Source organism: Sinocyclocheilus anshuiensis, unplaced genomic scaffold (assembly GCF_001515605.1).
Source record: "Sinocyclocheilus anshuiensis isolate Anshui unplaced genomic scaffold, SAMN03320099.WGS_v1.1 scaffold860, whole genome shotgun sequence".
NCBI classification, from domain to species: domain Eukaryota; kingdom Metazoa; phylum Chordata; class Actinopteri; order Cypriniformes; family Cyprinidae; genus Sinocyclocheilus; species Sinocyclocheilus anshuiensis.
This window is the reverse complement of record NW_015548288.1, coordinates 631,659-658,128: the sequence shown is the minus strand read 5'-3', so window position 1 is coordinate 658,128 and position 26,470 is coordinate 631,659. Positions and strand designations below refer to the sequence as shown.

Sequence of the window (26,470 nt, the reverse complement as noted above, 5' to 3'; positions counted from 1 at the left end):
CTACTTTCGCAATTTGAGTTGAATTACTGAAATAAATTAACTTTTCCACAACATTCTAATTTATTGAGATGCACCTGTGCATTTAATGATTAACAATAAAGATAAAAAATAAGGAAAAGATGCACATTACAAATACGTTGTTGAAGCACCTCCTAGATAAACACAACATCCCCGATTATTAACTAACAATCATGTACTTCAAAGATGCACAAATAAAGATATAGGTGCAAACAGAATACAGTGACTGTATTATAAAACTTGGTTTTAATAAGCAGTTTATGACACGGAAAGCTATTGCGGTGGTGAAACTGTGATGAGTCACGCATCTAGCAAGAACTTAACGATACACAAAATAATCATATTGATTCAAGCATTTAACATTTATGAATTAATTAAATGTCAGTAATAAACAATACTGCACAAATTATAGCGATCACGAAGAAGGTCCTTATTTTGTCCCAAACGCGTTATATTCAGGTCTATACTGCCACCTGTTGGCGCAGTTGTGTAACTTAGAGAACAACTTTCGTTATGTCGAGATCACAAGAAAATTAAGTCGTTATAACGAGAAAACAACTTTCGTTTTATCAAGATCATAAGAAAATTAAGTCGTGATAACGAGAAAACAACTTTCTTTGTCAAGATCACGAGAAAATTAAGTCTTGATAACGAGAAAACAACTTTTGTTATGTCGAGATCACAAGAAAATATTAAGTTGTGATAACGAGACAACTTTCGTTATGTCGTGATCACGAGAAAACTTTTATGTCATGTCGTGATCACGAGAAAATTAAGTCACGATAATGAGAAAACAGCTTTACTTATGTTGAGATCACGAGAAAATGAAGTCATGATAATAAGAAAACAACTTTCGTTATGTCGTGATCACGACAAAACAAGAAAGAAAAAAATTAATAATCCATAGGACTTCCGTAGAAAAGTCTCATTGAAGCAGTATATTCATTTCTCTTGCATATTTCAAACAAATTATTTATCCATCTTCCATACTATTATGATACATTTACTTGTAGCATACAATATATTTTCATTTTAGGGTGTTTTTTCCCGCAGTAGAATAGCTTATCTTATTTTGGTTTATTGTCCATTAAATATCTATATTGGCCATAATCTTTCAGGAATCCTAATAAATAACAGGTCCATGTATTATTATTATTATTATGTTTGGCAAGTTGTGTAGATGACAATCATAGTGTAAATTCTTGAAGCAGCACTCTTTAATCACCTCTCATTTGCTTGCACAAACAGCGTTCCTGTATTAAAGAAATTTAAATGTTGTCATTATTTACTCACCCTCATGCTGTTTGGCTTTTCATTTTGATGTGAATCATTTAACTGTTGGCATGAGGAATTCATTCCAAAATCTAAAGAAATTATTTACTTTGATTTATAAATAAATAAGAGGTGATTTACCAGGTGCTTGACTATAGAGAGCCAGAATCATGGGCGTCGCTAGGCCATTTCTAAAAATTTTGCAATTAGCTCCATAAACTGTACACGAATTCGTGATTGCCTCAAGTCCCCTTTAAAGTTCATATGAAAACGTCAGCAAATTAACAATTAACTACCATACAGTCATGCACAGAAATGATTAAAGACAGTGACAGACATGAGCATAGAAAGAGGTTTGTATTAGAAATGCAAACATTAAAAATTTGTGTTTGTACAGTAAACAGGTGTGTGTGAGAGAGAGATCAGGAAGACTTGTATTTGGCTTATTCATTACTCAAATGTTATACCCATCTATGCAATACAGTGGAATACTGCAATAAGTTAAGTATACCACCCTACGCTATTAGTTTATTTATTCATTTATTTTTTATTTTTTTATTATGAAATGAGCCCCCTCAAAATGAAAATCGCCCCTTAGCCAGAATCTTTTTTTAATTAGCCAGAACAGAACGAATGAGTTTTAATGTAAAAAAAAAAAATAAACATTTTAAAAAGGAAATATTTGCATGCATTAACGTGATAGCTTTGATATCACCATTAATAATTTAACTTTATTTCCCCTCTGTTTTCAGATAAGATGATTTTGTTTTGGAAATTTCTTAACAGATCTCATCAATAGATCTATTAATGTCTCTGTCAAGTGTCTTAACACTTATTCTCTGTTTTGTAAACTCGTAAAGCCTCAGGACACCTCATTGCCACAGATTAATAAAGCCTTAATCTCACTTTATTATACAGACTCGTTAAACAATTATACAGTTAAACTGCATTTGATGTTGATAGCTCCCATGTAAACACATTTCATTACACCAAATACACAAAATAATGTTGTTTTTAGCAGCATCATATGACCCCTTTAATATGACAGTTTTGTATGAGTGATTTTATAGTATTTCGGAGGCATTCCAGGGGAAAGTTCAGTCGTCTATTCTCAGTCTAAGGGCCAGATTTACTAACAGCTTGCGCCAGTGCAGTCTTTTGGTGTTAAAATAGTACTGTCAGGATTTACTAAAGATGCACAGTGAAGAATTAGCACTGAAAAGGCGTGGACACAGTTATTTTTTCCCCTGACCTTATTGAATATTCATTTGTATAAGTTTCCCTTTCAGAAGCAAAATTTATGGGAGGAAAGTATTGAAATGAATCACGGAACGTGATCACTAACGTTTGCGCTCATCAAATTACTGGTATTTTCGCCATTATTTAACGCTCCAAAAAAGCATGTCTTAAAGCTGGCGCTAATTTTCGCTGCTCTTGGCAGATTGTGTTGGTCATTATGGAAATTATCTGGCTGCGTCTGTGTTCTTTAATTAGCACATTGTCAGTAAATCTCCCGCAGAAATTTCCACCCCCCATTAGCGCTTTTTTGGAATTGCGCGCTCATGCTAATTTGCCCTGTTTAGTAAATCTGGCCTTATCATTCTAAACTTTTCTATATGTGTGTTTTATTAAATCAATAAAACTCAAGAAGACTAGTGTCACCATGGTTAGGGTGTAAGAATCCCAATAACATCGTGATGCATTAATGTAGAATTCAATCGACATACAGATATGGGTGTGTACAGACAAAGACGTATTTTACATCTTCGAATGTGGCTCAGATAGCAAAGCCAGAACTATCTATTTTATAAATTTGAGTGCAACGGAGCACAGGTAATCTCTCTCCCCAAGGCCCCTCAGATCTACTGCTTTAGTCATAATCTGATCGAATCTTCTTTTTGTCTAAGAGGGTGAAGTTAATAGAGAATGGAAAAAAGAGGGAAAATAAAGAGACAAAAAACGAAAAAGGTTAGAGACAACCCATCATTCTGGTGGGAAAAAAAAACTTTCAGCAGCTTCTAATAACAGCTATACATGACCTAAAGCTCAGATGATTTAGAAGGACTTAGAGAAGATAATGTAGCAACCTGTTAGTAGAAATATTGGAAATCTTTTATCTTCTCACACACTGAACGGTCCTAATCCTCAGTAAAACAAGCTGTAAAGCTGCACTGATCTAAAGAGAAAAGCGTTTAGACGCACACGCTCACGCAGAATTACATTCACGTCATTCTCCATGGTGGCAGTACAGTATAGCAAAACGTTTGCTTGCTTGTAGATGCCAACAGAGGAACTTCAGTGCCAGTGGCACTCCTCTCGTAGCTAATTGTGATCTCCAGCTAACTGAATTGTAGTCATCTTTTTCTAATGTGATTATGTACAAACTTGGCTGACATCATTTTCAGAGGAAGTGCCACTGTAAACTTGCTCACCTCTTTTGATTTTAATTGACAATTGGTTTTATCCCTTAAAACCCTTTAACTGTCACCGTCCCACCTGTGGGACGCTTGGCGCTCCTTTTTTTGTTGTCCTTTTTCTCTATCAAATCTTTTAGTAATCATCATAAATCATATATCATTTGAAAGCTTAGAAGCCCAAGATTCATCCTGTGAAAACCATTTTGGTAATCGGACATTTCGTTACCATGGAAATGGTACTTTAAAATATTTTGGCGGTCTCCTCCCCCTTAGTGGGCGGTGTCAAGTGTCATATTACAAAATGCATTACGGTCTTTTAGAATCAAACCTTTTTATAATCTTGAAAAAAAACATCGTTGGAAAGGTCCGAGTCTCAGGATTCCATATTTGGTTTATTTTGAGATAGAAGTAATATTGACAGAGAAATCTAGACATTTGTGACAGAAAAATGCATTAAAAAAATTCAATGGAGTTTGGATGGCACCCTGTGGCTGTTTGTGGTATAACGCCCTAAATAAAATCTCACAGGAACCTCAATTTTTTTTTCATATAAACTTCAAATTTGGAACATAACTTATTTAGACACAAGATTTTAATTTTATACCAATTTTAGAGTAAAACCTGTTATGTAAAATATTTATTATATATAAAATAAAATAAAATTAATATAGAGCATTTTCTTTACAGTAAATTTAAACTACCATAACTTTTTGATACATTAATTTTTTGAAAAAAGTTCCACTTTTGCGATAATCTGCTGATTTTCTTCTTTAAAAAGAGACCAACCTTATGTCTGTATTCCAAAGTGTTCATAAATTACAACAATTTAAGTTTGGATAGTGCACCTGCATGCCTATTTTAAAAAATGGGGGGTGACAGTTAAGGGGTTAATGAACTTCAAGTATCCTTCATCCTGTCCCCCAGTTCAGCGCAAAGTTTAGCCATATTTTACTTAAACTACATGTAGAAATGGAAAAACAGGACATGCCACAAGTTGCTCTTTCAGGAAAAAAAAAAAACTTTTCATATGGTTCAGTTCCTAAAAATGTTAAAGGTTATATAGATTGCAAAAATATGACTTTGTTATAGTTATGCTTTGACACTGCTTAAAAAAAAACAATATTGATAATCACTTGACTTGAATTGCAGTAATTTATTTTAGCAGTATTGGCCTGGAAACAAATTATTTACAGCAAACAGAGTGTTTTTTCATTTGCTACCCTGTAGACAATCTGTAATATATTGAATTAAGAGAGTAATTGATTGGATTGGTAATCAGGAGCATTTTAATTGTAAATGCAATGAGACAGTGTGTCATGTGGGTCAATGCAGCTGTAGAATGGATGTGAATATAACATATTTATTTAATAACATTTATTTATTCAATATAACAATAATTTATTTAATATAACATTTATTTATTTACACTTTATTTTAGCGACCAAGTCTTACTATATAATATAATATTACTAGTATATTGGCTGTTTATTAGTACTTATACAACACACATTAATGCCTTATTCTGCATGACCATATTTTAGATCCCTTAATCCCACCCCATACCTAAACTTAACAACTACCTTACTATTAATAAGCAGCAAATTATGAGTTTATTGAGGCAAACGTCCTAGATAATAGTTAACAGTGAGAATTAGTCCCTAAACTAAAGTGTGACCATTTATTTATTTAGTTGTTTGTTTGTTTGTTTGTTTATTTATTTATTTATTTCAAATACGCAAATTGCCTGTAACTTGCAAATTAATTAATGTACATTGTTTAGGTTTGTCAGGTGTTGCAGAGTGTACATTTTGGCAAATCCGTATAGAATATAAATTCTATTAAGTAAGAAAAAAGTATATTTTGCAGTGTATTTTTAGTCAAAATAGATACAAAAGAAAAGTTGCTCGACCAGCTAAACAGCAGACGCGGAACCACTGACTCAAGCAATGGAAATAAAAAATGCAACAAGGTTCGAGGCTGGAAGAAAATATTCAGGACTTTAGCCGAGAAAAGTCAGTGCTGTCAATAACGCTATTGAAGACAAAAGCCTAAGTAAAGTCTTTTTTGTGTAATTTGTAACTTGCCCCTGACAGTTGCAGGTGCTGGTTTCTCTAGGTTCTGAATTTTAAAGAACTTTTGTGTGTAATGACAGTAAAACCGGTTTCTGGTTTTTCAGGAGCAGTGTATGGCACTGCAGGGGATGTGTGTGTGCATGTGTGTGATAAAAGTGTGGTGTCAGATGACTCACATCTTCCCTATTTCCTCTCCTGACACATGAACTCCGTTTTTTGTTTGTTTGTTTTTTTTAATAAAAAAGTGAAATCTTTCTGGTTCTAAGTAGATAACTGAAACAGTTCTCAGATCCCCCTGGCTCTGGACTGTGTCCTATTCATTGCTCATTTTTGATGTATTAATGTTTGCCTCATAATCTTATCTCTCTTCAGAATGATATAAAATTCACTTAAGAGCCACTGGGAGTTTACAGACAGAAACTTGGAGACAGTTTAACTCAAGGTTTTGGATTGTAGGTGTAGGTATGTTTAAAGTGAAGGTACAGCTCCTTCTCTAGGTACCTGCGTTATGTGGAGGCATCTTTAAATGTATAGAATGGTTGTAGGTGGGTTTTGTGGCGACATTGTGGCAGACGAACTTCAACTGTATAGTGTTAAAATTAAATCCCCTCATAACATCTTAACCAGTATAAAAATTATAACTTAAAATGGCAGAAATAGTAAACCAGCAGAACTATCTATTGATCAAAACAATTCTGAAAAAAAAGTATCACAGTTTCCACAAAAATATTAAGCAACACAGCTCTTTTCAACATTGACGATAATAAGAAATGTTTCTTTAGCACCAAATCAGCACATTACAATGATTTCCGAAGGATCATGTGACACTGAAGACTGGAATAATGGCTGCTGAAAATTCGGCTTTGCCATCACAGGAATAAATTACATTTATATTCATATACAAAACAGTTCTTTTAAATTGTAATAATATTTCACAGTATTACTGTTTTTGATTAAATAAATGCAACCTTGTAGAGTACATAAGAGATATGTATATGTATACTGTATGTGTGTCTGCATATAGACATCAGGCAAAGCAGTTTTTACTCTTTTGCTTTAAACACACCAACAACACAGATGCTTTGATGGTTATCAAATTCCATTTTTTATTTATTTATTTTGGTAAACTTCCCATCTGGTTTTGATTTTTGATTTGACTTTTTCATTAAGAAGGTCTTTCTCCATAAATTACTGGTAAATTTGTGTGTGTGTGTGTGTGTGTGTGTGTGTGTGTGTGTGTGTGTGTGCATGTTTATGTGGTTTATAAGGACACAAATCTGTATAATGACATGGGTATGACACAGATATTACAATATGAAGGTGGTTTATGAGGACACTTCCTGTGTCCCCGTAATTTAAAAGGCTTAAAAAACATACTAAATGGTGTTTTTTTTTTTTTGAAAATCTAAAAATGCACAAAGTTTCCTGTAAGGGGTAGGTTTAGGTGTAGGGCAATAGAAAATACAGTTTGTACAGTATAAAAACCATTACGCCTATGGAGTGTCTCCGTAAACAGTGGTGTAGTCTACGTGATACGCAGGTATATGCCGTATACCCACTAGGAAAGGTGAAGGATTTCCGTATACCCACCTAAAAAAGCACGAGGATACATAACATCGTTTTGTAACAGAACTTTCACACATTCATTCATAAATTCACCCCGTCCATGTTGCAAATCACCTACTTTTTGAAAATCACGCCGTGTTTCTGTTGATGACCAGTGTTATTATTGCACAGCATTGAATGTGAATCACTAAAGGAGATATGAAATGAAAGCAAACTCAAACTACACTCTTTCAGTGTTTTCGTAAGCCTGACCCTGAAGCTGCTGATGCTTCAGCTACAGCAGATGACACGAATCGCTTGAATGTTTTAATTGGCAAGGCTTAAAAAAACGTGCAAATGATTATGTTTGGTGAGGACGCACCAGTTTCCCCATCGGAGCAGTGACAGATCAGTCAACTGTCCCGATTCTTTCACACTGGCCTCTGGACATCAGATAGTCACTACCTGACCTGGTCATGATCAAATATGTTAGCTTTGCTTGGCGGCATAAAGGAAAAGTATGCAATTATTTGTAAATTTAACTGTCTGAAAACGAAAGTAAATGAGGGGAGTTGAAATATTTCTTATCCTGTGGCTCCCTCTAGTGGACTGCAGTTGTCCTCTAGAGAGGGCATTTTTGCTCAGCCAATGCAAGTCTATGGGAAACCTTTGATTTTGGATAATTATTTATATACGAAAACTGTAAGTCTCATCAGTTAGAAAAGATATAGAAACAAACTATAGATCAGGTCCAAGGTCTCTGACGAGTTTGGTGCCTGTAGCATTAAAGCCCTAGGAGGATATAAAGTACAGTTGAAAATTACTGGTCTCAGAAGAAGAAGAAGAAGTTTAAATAGTATAACAGTATGTCTTTACTTTCTCAAGCCAACATAACTAGCCAATAACTTGAGTAACGTTAGTGTGGTGGATCAGTGAATGCGGGAGAAACAACACACACTGTATATGTGTGTTTGTACAGCAGTTAAACCCAATACAATGTTTATATCTTCTTGTTTCAGATGATGGGAGAGATGAGAACTCCTGACCAAACTTGTGGACTGAAAGTCAGGCTAGGGAATTTAAAACAGGCACTCTTAAATGTGCATTGAAAATTGCCAGCTGATAAAACCTATTCTCCAGGGACCATATTCTTAAGATAAATGTAACTGGCTGAGTTAAATGATTAACACTAAACAGTAAGAAATCAGTCCAGTCTCCCCAGCTGTAAATGTCATTGGCTGTTAAAGTCTTCCGTTACTTATAATAAATTGACATGCTGATATCACATAAACAGTCTTTCAGAATGCTCTCAGTTACATATATGCATATTGTATGAATTAGTGAGTGTGGTGGTGCTTATGGGGTGTCGCTGTGGCACGGTGAGTATGAGGCTGGGAGGGAATATCAGAGTATACCCACTACAAAAAAACACCACTACACCACTGCCCGTAAACCACATATACCAACGTGTGTGTGTGTGTGTCTTTGTGCAGTTTTACTTCGCTATACTTTGGAGACTAAAAAAATGTTATATTTGCTAAATCTGCCTTTGTAGTCATTTATGGAAGTGCTGATTTAGGATAAAAAAAATATTCTAAAAAGCAAATAGCCTAGTTTTCTTTTAGCAGTAGTGCTGTGGGTAGGTCTGTAGTCTTTATAATTAGCTTATATATAAAAAAAATTGATGTGTTTAAGAATATCGATGGGTAGTAACAGTGAAAAAGGTCCTTTTAAATGATTTTATAGCTTTGGCTAAAAACTACTGGTGTTTTTCGTAATTTGTCAGTCTCTAACAGTTTAGTCTCTTTTCTAATGAAATGTTTGCTCACTTCTTCTAGCAGAACGTATCATATTTCAGGTCCACTTACAGCTCAGACTCAGCTTTGTAACAGATGGCCCTGATGTTTATATAATGCGTCCTATAGACTTTCTTATTGTTTTAGTCATCTGATTTCAGGTATTTAATGCAATGACAAAGGCAGAGGTGGACTAACCATTACAAGTCTAAAATGCATTTCTGTTCATTTAATCAGTATATAATGTGATTTTTTATTATTCCCTTTTAACATGCTGTATATCGTCTTTATATTTTATCATTTCAACAGCATAATCACATTACATTTGATTAAATATGAATGCAAACACAATAAGATATATGACTACAAAAATCAATATAACAAACAATGCTCAGAAATAATAAGGAAAATGTTTTTCCTTATTAAAAAAAGCTAAAACTCAATAGCTATGTAAATCTACACTGTGTTATTTAGTTTGTTTTGAGAGTTTATTTGGCTTTCTTGTTCATTTGTTTTTGTTGAAATGTTTAGTTGTGCAACTAAAGCCTTAATCGTCCTGTTGACAAAAACAAATAGTAGACAGCACACGAGTGTGGTTGTAAAACCATCACACACAATACATCTGTTTGTGGCCACTGAGCATCTGAACAGAGCAGATGGCAGTTGACAAGCGGACGTTTGAATTTTGTGACTCGCGTTTCACCTTTCGGACTCAAATGACACTGTGGATCAATTTACAACTAAATGCATCCTATCTGTCTCGCTTAATCATACTGTCACGCTAGCACTATTCTTTGTCTCATCCTTTCTCTTCTTTGTGGTCGTGTTTGTTGGAATTGTTGTCTTGGTAAACAGCTCAGAAATAATGAGTCCCTGGTGTAATGTGATCAGCTCAATGAAAAAACTGTATTTTTTTTTCTTTACTGTTTTCTTCACAAAATACCATCATTGTGCAAATAATCACACCTACTCAGAAGTCGTGACAACCATATAGAGAAATCAAACATTCAAACATGACAGAAGAGATCATGTACAGTCAAAAATAAACCATGACAGGGTGATCAGGTATCACTTGTGGGGCTAAAATTGTGTGATTTTAGCTGCAATGTAACACGTCTGTGTCTATTTGAAGTTCTCTCTTACATGTTTTCTTAATTTGGTTTTTCCTGAACATTTGACCTACTTGAAGGCTTTTATGCTCACTATATATGCAACCTGCTCACTTTGCTTAACCTGCTCACTCAGTCATTTTGATTCAGAAACACATTTTGAGTTTTATCCACAGAATAAAAAAGGAAAGTCTCTGACAAGTATATAATTATTGTTTCTAAAATGGCCTCTAAGTATTAAGTTTTTTTTTTGATAATTAATAAATAAAGAGTGGCACCTTAAAGAGTGGCATTTTTTTCTATTAAAATTGACCATTTTAAAGCAGAGACTTTTTTCAAAAAAGAAAGAAAGACAGACAGAGAAAAGAACAGAAAAAAGAAAAAAACTTTTTGGAAAATTCACATTTTTTTCAGTTTATAATCACATTTCTTCACAAACACGTATTCCAAAATTCTCTATTTGTTGTTTGTTCATTCTCACAAATGGTCTGTCAGTTCATGCCTACATTTAAAACACTTTTAAGACTGAAAACTTATAGCATCCAGTTACTTATTCCCGAAAAGTCCCAAAACAGTTTTTCTGCCAGTGAGAGACAGAAGTCTTTATGCACATATCTGTCATTATGGCTTAAAGTTCACATCATTCAAAACTTTTCACAGATTCTGAGTGGAGCCCAGAATGCCAAAACGCTTTCTCTCATGTAACAGAAAACTGTTCACTTATCTATGGCATTCGCTATTGAGTGCTGGCTTCTCACTCATCTGTGAAGTTTTAACACATTCACCTTGTTCCTCCAGTTCCTGCTCAAGATGATTTAGTCAACGACACCATTTACCCAATTACTCACCTCCAGAGAAACTCCACTGGATGACTTCACATGTGTTTATAAAGTTTTGAGTTTCAGAATCGCCCATTTGAGTCAGTTTCATTTTAGAGATAACGTGATGATGCATCTTCTCTCACGGCTGGACTTGATCTTTTTAGGAGTACTGGATATGGCGTATACTTGTTTAAACTTGCATCTGAAGCCATTGCAATGCAAAGCTGATTTGCACAATTGGTTTATATTTGCCACAGTCCCTACTCTGAATGTTAACATTACAGAATATATAGAATTATAGGTCTTCCTTTTAAGTTTCAGTCTTTCTAGAGCCTGTTTGAAGCTGAAGCAAGCTCAGACATACGCTTCATATCTCAGTTCTACTCCATACTGAAGACACATCAGCAAATCTAGATGTAGGAGACAGTGTTTTGCAGCAGCAATTTTTGCTGTATTTGCCATCCATATTATATTTTTGCTTGTATTAGCTGGAATGGCAGGTTTATGTGTCTTTTGAAGAGAGAATCACGGTGGTGGTGTCTCTGGTACCTTGCCACAAGTTTACCGCAAACCCATAGGCTTTTGATAAACCATCTCAGGATAAAATTATAATTTCACTCTCTCCCCTTCTTTTCTCTTTACCACACTTCATTTTAGACCACAAGCAGAGCGGCTCCGGACTCTCGTCAGCAAAATTGGAGCCCCCTTTTTGTGGGGATCTCAGAGGGCTGATTCATTTTCATTTCGAGTTTGTCCTCTTAGCCAGCAACGAAGAGCTTTTTAGGCATTTTAAATCAGCTGCCTCACAGATTATTCTTTTTTTTTTTTCCTTAATAGAACTTGTTTTTTTACATTTTGGATCAGTGTTCGTAATGCGCCATTAAAGTCTGCGAGTTGTAAAAAGTCTTTCATTCCTCACCCAAACGCTGCCCATTGAATAATGAGCATCTCTGATTTATAATTCAGAGTGGAAACTGTGAGTGTTAGGCATCATAACAAAACCACAGGCACTCGTTGGAGCAGAAGCAAAACTGTTTCTACTGTAGCAACTAATAAAAGCACATGCACGCACACACTCATATTTACATCTTCATTTAATTCACTTTATTAGCAGCAGCCTCAGAATACAGATGGTTTTCCTCTGTTGTGCATAGTTAACGGGTGTTTCTGGTGCAAGAACGTACATCCGCAAGTATTAGGTGAACAATGCATGTTTTGCATCCTTGAATGATGGTTGTTCCACCTTACTGAAATATATCAACACAGTTACGCTAATCCTGTCAAGTTCTTTGTTGTAGTGGCAGCTGAGGAAAAAGTACGTTGTCTCAGGTGTGTTTTGTGGCCAGTAATCTTTCTTTGTGCTGACTGGCAGGAGATAATGTGGCAGAGAGACTAGCCGTCGCAGTGCAGCTTTTATCTTCTGTTGTATAATAGAGATATTCAAGAGCAGAAATAAGATCATGCCAACCTCATTATTCAGAGACCACCTGGTTCATTGCCTCCTAAATAATATGTGCTAGATAAAATAAAGAAGTGTTCCAGATTAATAATGTGTTTTTGCGCAGGTTGAATTTACAAAGCAGTACTCCCACTCTGTTTATTACAGTATATTGCTTTTGTTCTGTGCTGCAGCCCGCAAGCTGAGGAAGATCGGACAGATGAAAGGTCTGGAGGAGGTCGGCCCCGTTCAGGGCCCATCAGAGACCGTCCAGTGCATGTCGCCCAAGCCAAGCCTGACGTTCCACTCACAGTTGATCTTCCTGAACATCCTGGAGGCCATCGAGCCCGAGGTGGTGAACGCTGGCCATGATCACGCTCAGCCTGACTCAGCAGTTGCTCTCCTCACCAGCCTTAACGAGTTGGGAGAGAGGCAACTTGTCAAGGTAGTGAAGTGGGCCAAAGGACTTCCAGGTAATTTAAGCATATAAAATTTTCACTTATTCCAGTTATGCCGTTTTGCTTTTTATAAAGGGGTCAGTGACATGATTGTACACAAATTTGATTACACCTCTTCTATGATGAGCATGCTTTTCATTTCTGGATCAAAAATTCATTTTGATATTTTTTGATGGAAATATAATAAAAAAGGTCAAGATATCACAATGAAGTAAAAAAGCCTCATTAAAAAAAAATACTTTTTTTTTTTAAAGAATACTGTAATTGGAATTCAGTTATGTTTTGAAGTAGTTTGATATATTAATTTATTATTATATATTTGAAGAAAAAAAAAACAATATTTCAACAACACTGCTTATTATTTAAAAGCTTTTGTCCACCAAATTAGAGTCATGTGGTCCAACATCTTGCAGAAACATTAAACAGGTAACGAGAGGACCCCTGCAGATCCTCATGTTTTTTAAAGATCAGTCAGTCTCTTAAATCTGATCATTTGACTTTTTCATTACAAAACAAGGTTAGTAAAATGTCATGCGATGCAACCAAACACTTGATATATATATGAATTAATAGTTAATGGTGTTTGCAAAAAGTAGTAGTCATAATAATAATAATAACTTTTTACCTTCAACGATATAATTAAAACTATTTCTGAAAATAATGATTAAAATGCGTATACTCATGTTTTTAAAGTGTAATGAAAATATTTGTTTTTACTCTTTTTTTTTTAATTAAATGTTTTTAAATACCACATGAAACCAACATGAATACAAAAAGTAATTTTTGTAGAAACTAGATTTTTAAAGGATCTTTCTTTTTCTTTATCTGTAACACACTTAATATTCATTGACACAATAGTATAATAACAAGATGGAGATCCTGCCTGGTGAAGTCGGGACATCAGTGGAGAGTTTTTTTTTTTTCTCAGTGATTTAATTATGGTTTGTATTTCCAATTCAGAGGCTTGAGAGGTGTTGTATAATGTACTTAATTCTAATGGGTTTAATAAATCCAAGCAAAGGCAGACTTCAGTCATACTAAAATAGTAAAGCATCAAATACTGAGAGAAAAACAGCAGTAGGGGCGATAGAGGGAGAAAGGGGTGTGGCTTGACACAAACTGTTTTTTGAAGCTCATAGTGTGACAGTGTGTGATTGGTTGATGGAATCAGGGTGATGTGATTTGTTGCGGTTTTCCAATTTCCTGTTATTGATAGCATTATTAAAACTGTGAGGCCTGGCATTTTAATCTCCACTGAATCCAATGATGAATGTGTTAAGAGGGAAGAGAGATCAAGATTATCGCAGAAAGTTAAAGGGTTAGTTCACCCAAAAATGAAAATTAGTCCATAAATTACTCACCCTCAAGTCATCCTAGGTGTATATGACTTTCTTCTTTCAGATGAATCCAGTCGCAGTTATATTAAAAATTGGCTTTGATCTTTCAAGCTGTTTCATGGCACTCAGCGGGTGTTGCATGCATCAGTCCAAAAGAAGTTAAATAAAAAGTGCCTATCCATAAAAAAAAGTGTCTCACATGGCTCCGGAGGGTGAACAAAGGCCTTCTTTAGCGAATCGATGCGTTTTTGTAAGAAAAATATATTCATATTCAAAACGTAATAATCACTTTAATGTAGCTTGCGCCAACTGTTGTACACGGAAGCAGTTCCAGGCTGATGAGGTATGAGTTCAGCGCTGCGCATGCGCCAGTGAGTCTTGTGAAAACCAACGTTTGTTTACAGGAGCAAAGGAAACAAAGTTTCCTTACTTTAGCAAAGGAAAACCTTTCTCCTCTTGGCTTATATCGAAATTCTTCTTTACAAATCCTCGTTTTGTACTTCTAAAAAGTGATCGTTGTTTTGTTTTGATCTCTCCCCTGCGCTTCCACGTTCGTCACTTTGGATGGGCGCTTTTTATTTAACTTCTTTTGGACTGATGCATGCAACACCCGCTGAGTGCCATGAAACAGCTTGATAGATCAAAGACAATTTTTTTATATACCTCCGACTGGATTCGTCTGAAAGAAGAAAGTCATATACACCTAGGATGACTTGAGGGTGAGTAATTTATGGGCTAATTTTCATTTTTGGGTGAACTAACTTAAGCGTGTTTCCCCTTTGTTTCCTGAAAGCGGTGCATAGGCTGCCTGGTCTTCAACATATTGTTTTGTTTGGTTTGTTTGGTTGGACATGCATATATATATGAAGTCTGATTCATGGCATGAGCTGAAGGAGCTGAAATAGAGTCATAAATGAAGTTTAAAAAAAGCGCCCAAGCAGCTGACAAACTGTAAGCTATAGGCAGCAAGCACAAACCACAAATATCTCTCCCATCTTTTCCGCCATTCAGGTTTCCGTAACCTGCATGTGGATGATCAGATGACAGTCATACAACACACCTGGATGGGAGTGATGGTCTTTGCTCTGGGTTGGAGGTCCTACAAGAATGCCAACGCGCGGATGCTGTACTTCGCGCCAGACCTGGTCTTCAATGAGTCAGTCTCATTCTCTTTCACATCCGCTCTGCTCTTATTTGCCCGTTTTCTTTTGTGTCCGGCACCCATCTGTGTTCTGCATTGTTGACTTCTCTCTCTCATTCCATTTTCTTCTTCTGTCCATTTGTTTGTCTTTTGTAAATGTACTAATCCATCTTTCCTCACACTTATTTTTCTTTCATTTCTCCTCAGCGGCCCTTTCTCTACCTTATTCCATTTCTATCTTGCTCTCTCTCTCTCTCTCTCTCTCTCTCGGGCAGGTACATATCTTGTACTTCATGCACACAATAACAGTCTCGTCGCGGATGCTTCCAAGGAGGATCTTTGTCACAAACACAATCCCAGGAGAGATTGAATTTTTTAGGGGGGCTCACATGCTCTCAATGGCCTTTTTCACCAATATCTGAAATAGAAGACTTACTTCCTAAATGCATCTTGGCTGTATCCCATACCACTACTGCTGACAGAATTTGTGTTGTAGGCATGAAATACATTTCATTTAGTGAGAGATCTGGGAGTCATTAGATGACTGACCACATTATTCAGTACTGTTTTGTAATTAGCGGGTGTTGAAAAGTTGTTGTTATTGTCAGATGTTTCTTTGTTTGCTTCTTTCTCTCTGTGTATGTCAAATAATCTGCCCCCTATTTGTCAGTCATAGGATGCATATCTCCAGCATGTACGAGCACTGTGTTCAGATGAAGCACCTCTCGCAGGAGTTTGTGCTGCTGCAGGTCACACAGGAAGAGTTCCTCTGCATGAAGGCCCTCCTTCTTTTTAGCATCAGTGAGTCTACTGCTGTGTGTGTGTGTGTGTGTGTGTGTGTGTGTGTGTGTGTGTGTTCAGAACAGACTTTTTCTACCAAAGTACTTATGGATACTAACACCTAATGACAGATTAAAAATAATCATAATAATAATTAGAGGCATATTTCCTGTTTGCTGTTGTGAGAAAGATAAGATGTTTTATGTAAACTTATCTAACATAAAATGAGCCAAGCTCTTCAAGTAACTAGCATAAAATGTCTATATCCAGCATCTTGAAATGGTGACATAAGCCTGTCCAGAAAACTTTTACACTGTATTCAGCAAATCAAATCAGTTTTTTACAATCTTGTGAATTGATATTTAATCACTGCAGTATCAATTATTTTAATCAACTATTTTTAATGCCAAAACCTCAAGTTGTAGCAGTGTCTCACATTTCGTGCTCAACCCTGTTACTGCATGATTTTCCCCAATTACAAAAATATATATAATTATAAATGAACAAACAATTTGCCCCAAATAAACTGCCGAGAGATAGCTTAATTTATACATAATTTGATATTTAATTTTATTTATGCTGTTTGTATATAATGGAATATTGATGTTATTTAATGTTTATGCTAGAAAATATTAATTACACAAAACACAGTCTTTTAAACTGCATAAATGTCCTACATTATGGTAACAGGGTCACAAAACTTTCAAACCTCTTATTAAATGTATAGAAAATAAAGCTCATATAAAATTTAGTTTGACCTCCTGAGGGTTAAGTACTTCCTTTCGCTGGGCATTTATTAAAAAAGCAAGAAGTGACTTTTTTAAACTTAAAGTTTTCAGATTATTTTAAGCGTTTTAGTCCCTTCATACCCTATTTGTAGTGTATTTGCTATTTGTATTAAAAACAAACAACACCATTATCACAGTACATCAACACAACATAAGTACATTTTAATGACATGTTCTTTTTCCAAGTGTATGCAAGTTCAGGTGAATGTTTTTATTTCTGTTTCTGCAGTTCCAGTGGAGGGGCTGAAGAGTCAGAAGTATTTTGATGAGCTGCGTCTGACATATATAAACGAGCTTGATCGTTTAATCAACTATGGCAGGAAGACCAACTGTGCCATGCGCTTCCATCAGCTGACCCGATTGATGGACTCACTGCAACCAGTTAGTAACACATACACAAAAACCACGCATAGAGGCACCATACACCAAGCATAATGATTTGTGTGTTAGATACAATAATGGCCCCATGAGACCCTACCGTTCAAATGTTTGGTGTCAGTAATATTAATACTTTTATTCAGCAAGGAATGCATTAAGTTAATCAAAAGATACAGTAAATGCTTTAAAATAGTGACAGAACATTTCAATGTCAAATAATAACAATGTAAATTATTTCACAATATTATTGTTTTTTGTCAAGTAAATGCAGCCTTTGTGAGCATAAGAGACTTCTTTCAAAACATTACAAAATCTTACCGACCCCAAACTTTTGAACGGTAATGTATATATCCATACACAAATAAGACAATTACAGGCAAATTCACTAAAAAGTTGTGCTACTTTTGTATGCATGCATTTCGATCATTAACAATCTGCAATCCAGTTTAACCAAGTGCTAAATGCACTGAAATATCTTGCACTATATTTAAATTAATTTGTTGTCATTCTTTCCAGTGCAAACACACCATTCTATGTAAATTAGGCGCATTATTGATGCACCTTATTCACAATACTCAGCCATTTGCATTTGGCAGATGCTTTGATCCGAAGCGACATACATTGCATTCAAGGTATACATTTTATCGGTTCATTCATCCCTTAGGATGGTTTACCCAAAAATGAAAATTCTGTCATCATTTACTCACCCTGAAGTTGTTTCAAACCTGTATGAATTTCTTTCTTCTGCTGGACACAAAAGAAGATAGAATGTGGGTAATCAAATTTTCAGCATTTTAAAGAGCCAATTCAGGTGAATGCTGCACAATCGCAGTATACTATGCCAGATTGTGGTAGTCTGCTGCATTGTCCACAACTGAACGCTCAAAACCAGCCTGAGATGGGGAACTGCAAGATGTGCATTGAGTTCACTGCTAATTTTTTGGCTGTGTTTGCGCCATTAACCGATTTACGTAATTCCTTTAGTAAATCTGATTCTAAAACAATACAGGCAGCACATGGAAATAATGACACAATTGACAGGCACAATTCATTCTTAGTGAATTCTTCCATAAACATGCTATGATTTTCTCTATCCCTTCAGTTTTTCATTTGGTAATTTTGCTTATTCTTGTCTCTCTTTATCTCTCTCTTTTTCTCTCCCTCACCCAGATTGTTCAGAAGTTGCACCAGTTCACCTTTGACCTCTTTGTCCAAGCTCGGTCCCTGCCCACAAAGGTCAGCTTTCCCGAAATGATTGCAGAAATAGTCTCGGTCCAGGTGCCAAAGATCCTCGCCGGCCTGTCTAAACCAATCCTGTTTCACAAATGACAAGACTACACCCCTGAACCACTCATCCATACCAACCCCACCCAGGCCATATGAGCCAGTCAGTTTGGTCTGATCCAGCCTAAACCAGCCTGCCATGCTTTTAATCTGGACTCGAATCGAGCGATGGGACTGAACGATACTGATTTTTTTGATTTTCTATTTTTTAGAATTTCTCCCCCTCTCTCCCTCCCTCCCTTGCTATAGCAGTCTCGTCTCTCTCTCCTTTTGAAAAATGGCCCTGAAAAGTAGCGGGACCATTACATCATTACAGTTGTCTATCTTCTCCTCAGAGATCATTTGAGCTCATTTTCTCAAACTGACAGCATGGTGTGAAGCAGGTTTTGTTCTTTCTTTCGACCGGCAGTTATCCTTCAAGAGTTACAGCGTGTTGCCTGGTGGACAGGTTGGGAAAAAAATATCACACTGAAGTTTCATCTGAGCCCTTAATCAAAAAAAAAAAAAAACGGACATTATGCAGCTCTCTATCAGAGTCTGTGACCTGCCTCCACTCGCATCGCAGTATAAAAAGGTTTCATTTATTGTCCATGACTTGAGAGATCAGGAAAAGCAAAGCAGTATGCATAGAGAAATACATCCAAACGTGAGACAAACAGTGACAGAATCTCTTCGCTTGTGACTTTTACTCTTGTGAGGTAGAACAACACACTACTAAATACAGTATTGTAGTATTACAACAGTATTTCAGTACTGCAGGCTGGCTATCAGTCTCCTCCCTGCTTTATTAGTTTATTGATTGTAAAACAAGTGCTTCATTCATTTCTTATGAAATGTAGAGGCTCTTTAAAAGCTTTTAAAAGAGGCATCATTCTTTTGGGATCAGACAATTTGAGACTATTTCATTCAGTTGAAAATCTGTCACAGTTGTATTTTGCCACTAAGAATGAAAGAACAGCACAATAAAAAATAAAAAAAAGTCATCAAGAGTTGCCTCCTCCAGACAGCAGACATTTGTTAAGACGGGGCTCAGTGCCCTCTTTTGCAACCTGGATATTAAAGTGCAGGTTTTAGGGTATATTGTTGACAGTTTGTACATAGAACATAAATAAAGCAACGCTTGGGTCAGCAAAGAAGATCTTCAAATATAGTCTATACACATAGATATAAATCTATGCATGCTGTCTTCATATCCATCAACAAAACAAAAAACAATTGCATGATAAAGCCCTAGATATTCAAACAAACCAAACTGCATTTCCAGTAAGCTAAATGGATATTGTTAGGAAACGGGACTGTTTCCCATAAGGCTCTTATGAAGTTGATCTCTCTTTCACTGTCCTTAATGGAAGATTTGGCAAGGTAATGTTCTTGTATATATATCTGTAAAAGTTGAGCGTGGTTCTTTTAAATCTTTCTATGTGCTAATGTATGGATGTAGTCAATAGTTTTACTCTTTCCTTTATAGTAAATGCCACTGAGGGATTTGTATTTCTCCGCGCTAGCAATAAGCAATCACATGCTTAACACACTCTTTTAACTAGCTCTTTTAGAATACCAAAACATGCTTCAAATGGTGCACAGCTTTAAAAAACGAAACTAAAAAAACTAAAAACGAGCTATGCGTATGTGCTAACGCAGGACTGTTAAAACATTTTTTTTTTAAATAACGCAGGACTGTTATTTTTTCAGAAACTCGTACCAAATATCTTAATCACCATCAACTGTCGCAAATCAACGACAAGTGGTGCTAAAGCTCTCCTCTTTATTCACGGGAGTGTTAACAGGATGGTTCACCCAAAAATGAAAATTCTGTGATCATTTACTCACCAAGTTGTTCTAAACCTGTAGTAGTAGTTTTTCTTCTTCTGTTGACGCACAATACGAAGTTGGTAAACAGACGTCTGTTGAAAAAACCAGCATATGCTGGTTAGGTATGTTTTGACGCTGGGATGCTGGTTTAAGCTGGTCCTTTGCTGGTTTATGCTGGTCCTTTTGCTGGTTTATGCTGGTCCTTTGCCGGCACATGACCAGCATAAACCAGCAAAAGGACCAGCATAAACCAGCAAAGGACCAGCTTAAACCAGAATCCCAGCGTCAAAACATACCTAACAGGGTTTTTTCAACAGGGACAGTTGCTGGTAGCCTTACGTACATAGTATTGGGGGGAAAATACAATGGAAGTCAATTTTTTTTGTTGTTACCAACCTTCTTCAGAATATCTTTTGTGTTTAACAGAAGAAATTAACTAGGCTACAGGATTGGAAAAACTTGAGGGTGAGTAAATGATAACACAATTTTCATTTGTGTGTGAACAATCCCTTTAAACGAGACAAAAGACAAAACAAACAAAAAAACAAGGCATGTGTATTTTTTACTCCGCTTTCGCTTCAATTAATGCATTCACTATTTATCTGTCAGGAAGGAACATCTTTACTCGCGTTCTCATACTCCGGCGCAGCGCGTATTTTCTAGACGTGTCAATTTTTTCCCTCCGCATGCTCTCCGTTTCTAAATGATTGAATAGTATGAGAAGCCAAACAACCCAAATGTGGGACGAAACAGCACGGTATTAAAGTGTTAAAGTGATCAGTTACAACAGCGCAGCACGAACATTACTCTCCGCAGAAGTTCGTGTTTTTTTCCTGCACATAACATAATGAAGAGTTATTACATTTATTTTGCTTATTATCTTTCATATTACTACATGTAAACAGTAGTGTTAGCTACTTTGAAGCACGTATAGCCTATATTTAGTAGTCACGTTCACAGCAGAAACTTCCATTATCCTCTTAGCAATGTTAAAGTTAAATAACAACGTTCCCTTTACTAGAGACAACAAAAATCCCATATATATACTAGGCTATTTAATAATAGTTCAAATTTAAAATGGGCAATATTGTGCTGAATGTAGAACTTGACGACAACAACAATAATAACCAGGTACAAAATAAAAATATATATATATACTAGAAGCTGGGTGTGCTTCTCAAGAGGACTATGGTATTGTAAATTTATTAAAGTCTTATATATTTTATATTTGCAGTTTTTCAAAGTACAACTGTTTACATGTAGTAGAAAGGTAAGCAAAAGAAATGTAATAACTTAATACTGATCTTCATTATGTTATGTGCAGGAAAAAAACACGAACTTCTGCGGAGAGTAATGTTCGCGCCGCGCTGTCATTTCGGTGGCGCTAGTAAACACGTCCTCTCTGCGCTGTCGAGTCGGTCGCTTTAATACCGCGCTGTTTCGTCCCACATTTGGGTTGTTTGGCTTCCCATAGAATAGGCCTAATGCCTGCAGCGTTATGTATGTAGATTACTCTTTAAAGAGCCCTAAAATCAAAGCGCTGTGTTGTCTTTGTCAGGCCTGGGGTGACCTGGGGTGTACTTTCGGCAGAGCACGGAGTTGAGACGACGAGATGTGGTTTAGCTGCTCGAGCTCTTGTCGCCGCGGAGCACGTTGACGGATTAAATGTGACAGGCAGAGAATATGCTGTCAGAGACAGCTCCTCTGCGCTGACAGCACCGAGCTCCGCGCAATTACACGCAGGTGTTTACCCATTTAGACGGCCCAAAAGCACTCATTAGAATTTGCAGAACTCCAAACTGCACTTTTACCCTGCCAAAAAAGAACTCGTGACTTTCACCACAAACCTGCAGCGCTTTAGGACAGAGCCGAAGCCAAAGTCTAATCACAAAGTCGTTAATTACTAGCCGGCGGACTTTCGGAGGGGGCATTAGCATGTAAACAGATATAGTTCGTTCATACTCGACTTTGCGAGAGACGCGCTGTCTTATGATAATTGTCTGTTTGTAATGTCAGTCAGATGTAATGGCTAGCGCAGTGCTCGTGAACCGACTCGTGCTTGAATTACCCATAAGCTGCTTTGTGACTTTCTTAACACTTCTCTTTTGAGCTATGATGTAGAACTTTGCTTGTTGGTTTTCAATTAAAGTCTTAGGGTTTACTGTTACTGTGTGCGGTTTGGTCAACCAATAGCAAAAGCATATGTGTATGTTTATATGCGCTCTTGTAAATCTGTTAGCAGGCACTGCTTGGCCGCCCTTATAGGTACAAAAGGGCCATTTTTTGGTGTCTTAAGCAAAATACTGAATTTGGCCTGTGTTGATGACAAAAAAAGGTTTGCTTGGATCCTACCAATGTTTCTACTCTCACATGAACAAGAAAACCTGGAGTCTTAATAACAGTCTGCATGTCACCAGGATGCTTCCTGTGGTTATAAATGGGTCTTTCTACTAGGGGAGAAAAATGTTACCAAACGATTTCTCACTGATATATTTTCCCCAGCAATGAGGAAAGTAATTTGGGTTTCTAATGTGTAGTATCTTGACATAAAGTTGTATGTTGAACTGAGAGCACCACACTGGTTTACAGACACTAAATGTGCTAATGAAACCATATGAATTGTTTGCAGGCAGAGCTGTATCTATTTATGTCCTGTTTCAGCTTTGTAAACCATATAAAAACTCCCATATATGTAACAATGACTTGGTTTTTTAACTTTCTTCACTGGCTGATACGAGCAATTAAAGTACTAATCATTAGTGAATGCTTTTTTACAGCTTTTTTCTCTGGTGTGAATAATTCCTGTCTTTTCCTGGTGTTATGGGATATTTTTTTGCTAATCCATTTGCAGAAGGAGGAGCTAGATCAGGGCTGTCTAAACTCGGTCCTGGAGGGCCGGTGTCCTGCAGAGTTTAGCTCCAACTTGCCTCAACACACCTGACTGGAAGTTTCTAGTATGCCTAGTAAGAGCTTGATTAGCTGGTTCAGGTGTGTTTAATTAGGGCTGGAGCTAAACTCTGCAGGACACCGGCCCTCCAGGACCGAGTTTGGACAGCCCTGAGCTAGATAGTTTGGCTTTATATGACTAGAAGAGGAAATTCTGGCTTCTTAAATGATGTTTGTTACTTAAATCTTTGGAACTTTATAGTCTTTTTTACAGCAGTTGTGTGTATGTGTGTGTGAGTGGGTGTGTGTGCATGCACGCTTTTTTGCGCAGATGATTTAGTACTGCTATGTAGTGTTGTATTGACAGTTGTTAACTGACGATTTCCTTCGAGCAGTTTGCCAACTGATTTCTACTCATGGACAATCGCTTATCTGATTCTTGTTGTGTAGAGCCTGTGTAAATCCAGTTTGTTTGTGTTTTACTGCTTTCAATTCAATAAAAAACATTTGAAAATCTTGAAAGTTGTTCTCTGCAACTTTTTCGTGAGAGACACCCTGAATTGGGTGGACCTAAACAATATCCTGTAAAAGCAATTGGGCACGAGAAGCGTTTCAGTGGTGGGATTGTTATTTTATTTTTTATAAAGTTGCATTTTCTCGCAGAAGTACATTCAAAAAACAAAACAAAAAAAACAAGGTTTAGTGACTGTTAGGTTTTCAAGAGTTGACGACCAGCTTGAAAAACAACAAAATATTTACAAAAAATACATAAAATGTCAACTGGAAATTTGAAGCTTTATGATAATAATATTACATAAGAATGAATGCGCTCCAGTCTGCTTCAAATCTAAAACCGAGTTCATGCCAAACCCCCATAAAGTGCCCAAAAATTTCAACCTTATTGAATCTGAAGTACCAAAAACATATTGACGTCCTTTTTTTTTTTTCTTATTTCCACATTTACAAGTTATGTGAAAGTGAGAATGAGACTTAAAATTTTTAGCTTTCACATTTAAGATTCACACTGACCAAAGAAACTGATAAAGGCTCATATTTCAGTCAAAGTTTGAGACTTAAAGATCCGGTCAAGCTAAATACCGAAACGGACCTCTATATCAGTAAGGTCAACTGATAATTTATAAAGGAAGAAAGAGGGAGAGAAAAGCGTATTGAAGCATACTTTGCTCTGTGAACTAGTTGAAGTAACAAAAGTTCCTCGATCCCTTTTTGTTTTTTTTTTGTAGGAACACCACTAGTGTGTCCCACCAGATAAAAGGAGAAACGCTTTGCTATTACAGTAACCACTCTGCTTGTCAAAAACATTTAAAACCAGCACCCAGGTCATTCATCTCCTTCCAGTTACTAATTACTGAGATAATAACAGCATGTTCAGCTTCTGCGTAATTAAATACTGATTAGTGTTGATTCAGAATATTATTTAATACATCTGGGCTGTACCACCTTCTATCATCTGTAGTGTTTCTGTTCTGTAGAGTGAAACCATCGAACCTTACGTCTTATCCGTCTCTTAAGTAGGTCACAGAAAAGGGGAGATACGGAGGGACACAATGAGAGAACAGGAGGGAGTTCTCCCTGTTGTGCGCAGGAAGGTCAAAATGTTTAAGAAAGAAAAAAAAGGTTCAATGCTTTCTTTTTGTTCTTTGATCCAAGCAAGAATCAAAGACTTTGTTTTACAGCAAAGTAAGCAAGTGCAGAAATTGGCAGCATATCACAAAAAAAAAAAAAAAAACAGTACCCTTTCCGATTCATTCACAAAAAAAAAGAAAACTGAAGTCAAGAAGTGTTAATAATTTATCTCTCAAAACCATGACCAGACGCTGGCCTGTGCTCTCTTGACCACTGATGTGCGTTAATTGGTCCACAAGACATCAATCCACAAGTTGTGTCTGAAAGGAAGTTCTTACTTCGTGTTCTGCAAAGACAAACAAGTTACAATAATGAGCATTAACATTATAGGTTACCTCAATAATAAAAATAAGAATGAACATGCTGTACCTCATCTCTAGAAGCTGCAGGTGAGACATTCGGAGAGGAGCTGTAGGACACAAAACAGTAGTTCACCCAATAAAGAAAATTCAGTCATTAGTTATACTCATGTTGTTCCAAACCCAAAAGCAGACTCTGTTTTGCCTACAATTGCAGTACAAAGGGACGAGCTCCAAAAGAGTCCTAAAATCACCATCAAATGTTTCCATATAACTCAAACTTCACAAATCAATATGGTGCAGATTCGATGTCATAAGTTTGGTCATGAGATATGGTCAGCAAGGTTATTATTGTTAACTGAAATAAAGCTAAAATGAAATACAAATATTAGATGAAAAACAAACTAAAAGAAAATTAGAAATCTTACCGACAACTGAATGATAACTGAAATAAGTTTGCAAAAGCAATAAAAATGAGCTAGAAATAAATAGAAACTACAACTGATATAATTAAACCTTAATAGTAATGTTTAAAAAGAACTTAATAGAAATAATTTAAGAAACAAGTAAAACTAATAAAAGACCATCACATAGCAAAATTACAGTAAACTAAATGAAAATTTAAATGAAAACTGAAAATATAAAGATAAAAGCTACTTTAAAATATTAATAAAAACTATAATCGTATATGAATAATACTAAAGTAAAAAAAATACTAAACACTGATGCACAAGCCAATGATGTTCATGACATCCAACTATTTCATTTATTTACATTACATATATATATATATATATATATATATATATATACACACAGTATGGAACTGTATGGCTGAATTATTCCTTTAAAATGACACTTGCACTATCAACGGTACATTAGATTTTATGCGCATGAAATATGGGCACCTGCGTTGCCAGCAGTGTTCACAAGCTCATGAAATGAGTGGAGTGTGCTGCTTCATTACAGACTTTCATTTTTGTTAACTTTGATGCTTTGCATTGGTCAAACCTTTTATCTTAGAATCCTCTGAGAGTTCCCTCAGGGATGTGTTCTAGCATTGTGAAAGGCCTTGAACTTGAACTACACAAGTGTGTGCGTGGGCTTGGAGAGCCTCCATGAGCAGTGAAGAGAATCCTCCGAAACTCAAACAGGCAGCCAAACTGCTCATC

The 26,470-nt window shown here is 36.2% G+C and overlaps 1 protein-coding gene and 1 pseudogene across 1 annotated transcript in view; one reads left to right on the top strand and one right to left on the bottom strand.

The window, feature by feature from the left end:
• Positions 1 to 20,315, top strand: part of LOC107655921 (androgen receptor-like) — a 97,360-nt pseudogene extending 77,045 nt beyond the window's left edge.
• A 3,716-nt stretch (positions 20,316 to 24,031) lies between these two features.
• The window catches only part of LOC107655920 (oligophrenin-1-like), a 36,409-nt gene continuing 33,970 nt past the window's right edge, over positions 24,032 to 26,470 (bottom strand). Inside the window, exons 23-24 of the mRNA XM_016443543.1 lie at positions 25,369 to 25,408; positions 24,032 to 25,285 (exon numbers count right to left, since the gene is read on the bottom strand). Of these exons, the coding sequence (XP_016299029.1) occupies positions 25,274 to 25,285; positions 25,369 to 25,408 (52 nt within the window). The 3' untranslated portion in view covers positions 24,032 to 25,273. The remainder of the gene's footprint in view (positions 25,286 to 25,368; positions 25,409 to 26,470) is intronic.